Here is a 3,466-nt window from a genome sequence, read left to right as displayed (position 1 = left end):
CTCCATAACATACATATCTATCTATCTATTGCTATGCTATCTACTACATTATCTCTATCTAAATCTAACTAATCTACTATCTACTATCTATCCACTATCATCCATCTAATCTACTCCCTACATTTTATCTGCTCTGATCTATGCTATCTATCTATATAATCTATCTATCTTATCTATCTACTCTATCTATGCTAGTCGATCTATCTATCTATCTTATCTATCTATCTATCTACTATCGTATATACAGAGAGTAAAGTTGAAAGAACACTTTTAGACGCATCTCACATGGAGTCGCTGATTCGAATACATAAGTAGGGAGATAACATTGCACCATTAATGCAACCAGTTGGCCGTTGGTTTCATCACCATCCTGCAGTAGCACCGGAAAATTGTGGATTCCATCTGCGCCGCAGAGCGGTGAATAGCTCGTACGGTCCACAGGAAGCACGACAAACTACAGTTTGCATGACCAGATCATACGCGAAAGCTAACAAACTCAGATAAGATGTGCAAGGTTCAAAGAGAGAGCATTATTTCACGTAGTCATGCCGTTCTTATGATATATATATATAATATTCTATATATTATTGACTTATTAATAAGTATAGAGATGAGATATAAATAAATATATAGATAAGACTGGATATGATAGATAGATAGGATAGATAGATAGATAGATAGATAGATAGAGTAGATCGATAGATAGATAGATAGAGAGATAGATAGAGTAGATAATAGATACGATAGAAGAATAGATAGATAGATAGATAGATAGATAGATAGATAGATAGATACATAATACATATGTAAATAGATAGAGAGGTAGATAGGATAGATATGTGTGTGTTCTGTACGTGTATTTTGATTTGTCATGATGAAACATCGCTTTTGCCAAATAGACATTCTGTCATAAATGTTTGTATTTTAAATTTATGACACTGTATATCTGTGATCAAATATTACTACTCAACTGTCTTCATTGGTACCCATTTGATTTGTACATATTATAATTTCTTGTACTACATCTACCTCTCTGCTGTTGTGTACATGTGAAAATCTTAGAGTGCGGGCATCGTGCATTAGGCCTTCGCTATTTAAAACATTACAATGCTCTGTGGTACAACCAAACAAAATCAATTCTTCCTAAACTAACAAACACACAGACGAATAAACAAACACGCAAACAAACAAACAATCAGACACGCAAACAATCAAACAAACAATCAGACATGCAAACAATTAAACAAACAATCATATATACAAACAATCAAACAAACAATCAGGCATGCAAGCATACAAGCAAACAATCAGACATGCAAGCAAACAAGCAAACAATCAGTCATGCAAACAATCAAACAAACAATCAGACGTGCAAAGCAAACAAACAAATAAACAAATAAACAAACCAACAAACAAAAACAATGGAACAAAGTGAAACAAAACTCGCACGTAATAATTAATGCTCTTGAACAAACAAACAAACAAACAAACAAACAGACAAACAATGGTCACCCGTCGTCCGTCATTCTTCCCCCGGCGAACGCCGTGTTATCACATCCCAGGAAGAGTAGGATAGTTAGCGTGATGATGGCGATCCCACATCCCGTCAGTATCATCAGGATGCCTCCCTTTGGCTGCACCTTCACTCTCTTCATGAAGTAACCGCCTCCTACAATGCCGAGACACGAAGAGAGCATGCCGATCGTGCCTGTACGAATACAATGCATAGTTATCATATGTTATGATGATGATGGGGATGATGATGATGTCGATGATGATGATGATAATAATAATAGTATTGATAAAAAGGATGATGATGATAATGATGATGATGTTGATAACAAAGGTGATGATGATGGTGATGTTGTTGTTGATGATGATGGGATGATGATGATACTGATGATGATGATGATGATGATGATGATAACGACAATGATGATGATTCTTTTTCTCTGTCTTGTTATTATTATTATTATTATTATTATTATCATTATTATTATTATTACTATCCATTTCGCTATAAAGCATTGACTGGTTTACCTGTGTACATGCTGGCCTTGTAAGCAGGTATGTTAAACTGTGCTTCTAAATACTTCGGCAGGAAGATGAAGTAGCAAGCGATGACGTATAGATCAAAGATCGTTGCTATGACGACGAGCATGTAAGTCTTGTTTCTCACAAGTCTCAACAACGCGTCAACCAAAGCTGCGTAAAGGAAAGGTAGAAAGTGTGAAACGTAGACAAAATATGAAAAAGATGTCCCTCTCTCTCTCTCTCTCTCTCTCTCTCTCTATATATATATATATCATACTATATCCGGCCATCTCTCGCTCCGCTCGTCTCTCTGCTCGCCCCTCTCCCTCTCTCTCTCTTTCTCTCTCCTCTCCTCTCTCTCTTCATCTCTCGTCTCTATATATATATATTATATATATATACTAATATACTCGCCCATCTACATCCCTCCCCTCTAGTCTCTGCTCTCTCATCTCTCGCTGTGGTGTGTGTGTGTGTGTGTTGTGGTGTGTTTGTGTGTGTAGTGTTGTGTGTGTGTGTCGTTTGTGTGTATGCATAGTAGTGTGTGGATGTATATATAATAACCGACCTTCGCAAACTCCTTATTCCTGGGAATACACGTTTTGTTTAGCCTTTAGCAAAAATTGACAGTTCTCGCTAGCAGTTTTACACATCGCTTGAAGTCAACCTTACCTTTAGGATGGGTGGTCAGTATCTTGACTAGCGTACTTTCATCAGCGCCATCTAGTGAGAGCCGTGTTAGTCTTCGTGTGGCTTCGTCCACCATCGCGTCCTGACGCTCCGGCGCGCTTGGCAACCGCTTAGGAAACATCGCCGTTGGTATGGCAACGATCCAGAGTACGATGGCAATGATGAGGAAACCCAACCACCAAGCGCCAATCCAGGCTGGGTCACGAGGGGACAGTTCTGTGTCAGCTGTAGTAGTAAGAAATCGATACTATACCCAACAGGATACACACATATACCCATCACAGCGCGCGCGCACTACACACACACATACACACCTACACACAACACACACACACACACAACCACAATACGCACTACACACGCACACACCACACACACAATCAACGAGCACGGCCCCGGGGGCGGATAAACGACACACAAACGGCCGCGCCGTGCCCACCCACACCGGGCCTACACAGCAAGGCACACACACGAACACTCATCACACACACACACACACCACACACACGCCACACCACCGGACGGTCACCCCACGCCCGTGCCGCGCAGTCGCGCATGCACCAACCGCGCAACACACACGCCACACACCACGCCCACACGCAGGCGTCCGCGCCGAGCTACACGATCCACTCAAGCGCACCCCACAACACAAAAACCACCCACGCGCACACACATACACGCCACACGACACCACACGCACACACACGCACACACACGCACAACACAGCCAGTCACACACGCC

At 41.3% G+C, this 3,466-nt stretch overlaps 1 protein-coding gene across 1 annotated transcript in view; it reads right to left on the bottom strand.

Annotated features, from left to right (window-relative positions):
• LOC106818899 (solute carrier organic anion transporter family member 5A1-like) overlaps window positions 1-2,949 on the bottom strand; it is a gene marked incomplete at its 5' end in the record, with an annotated part of 9,760 nt that extends 6,811 nt beyond the window's left edge. The window contains 4 exons of the mRNA XM_014823569.1: window positions 383-480; window positions 1,513-1,708; window positions 2,041-2,205; window positions 2,707-2,949. Of these exons, the coding sequence (XP_014679055.1) occupies window positions 383-480; window positions 1,513-1,708; window positions 2,041-2,205; window positions 2,707-2,949 (702 nt within the window). The remainder of the gene's footprint in view (window positions 1-382; window positions 481-1,512; window positions 1,709-2,040; window positions 2,206-2,706) is intronic.
• Between the last annotated feature and the right edge of the window lie 517 nt (window positions 2,950-3,466).

The sequence above is a fragment of the Priapulus caudatus genome, unplaced genomic scaffold (assembly GCF_000485595.1).
Source record: "Priapulus caudatus unplaced genomic scaffold, Priapulus_caudatus-5.0.1 Scaffold2630, whole genome shotgun sequence".
Classification (NCBI taxonomy): Eukaryota; Metazoa; Priapulida; class Priapulimorpha; order Priapulimorphida; family Priapulidae; genus Priapulus; species Priapulus caudatus.
Note: the sequence above shows the minus strand (reverse complement) of the source record. Positions and strands in the feature narration are given on the sequence as shown.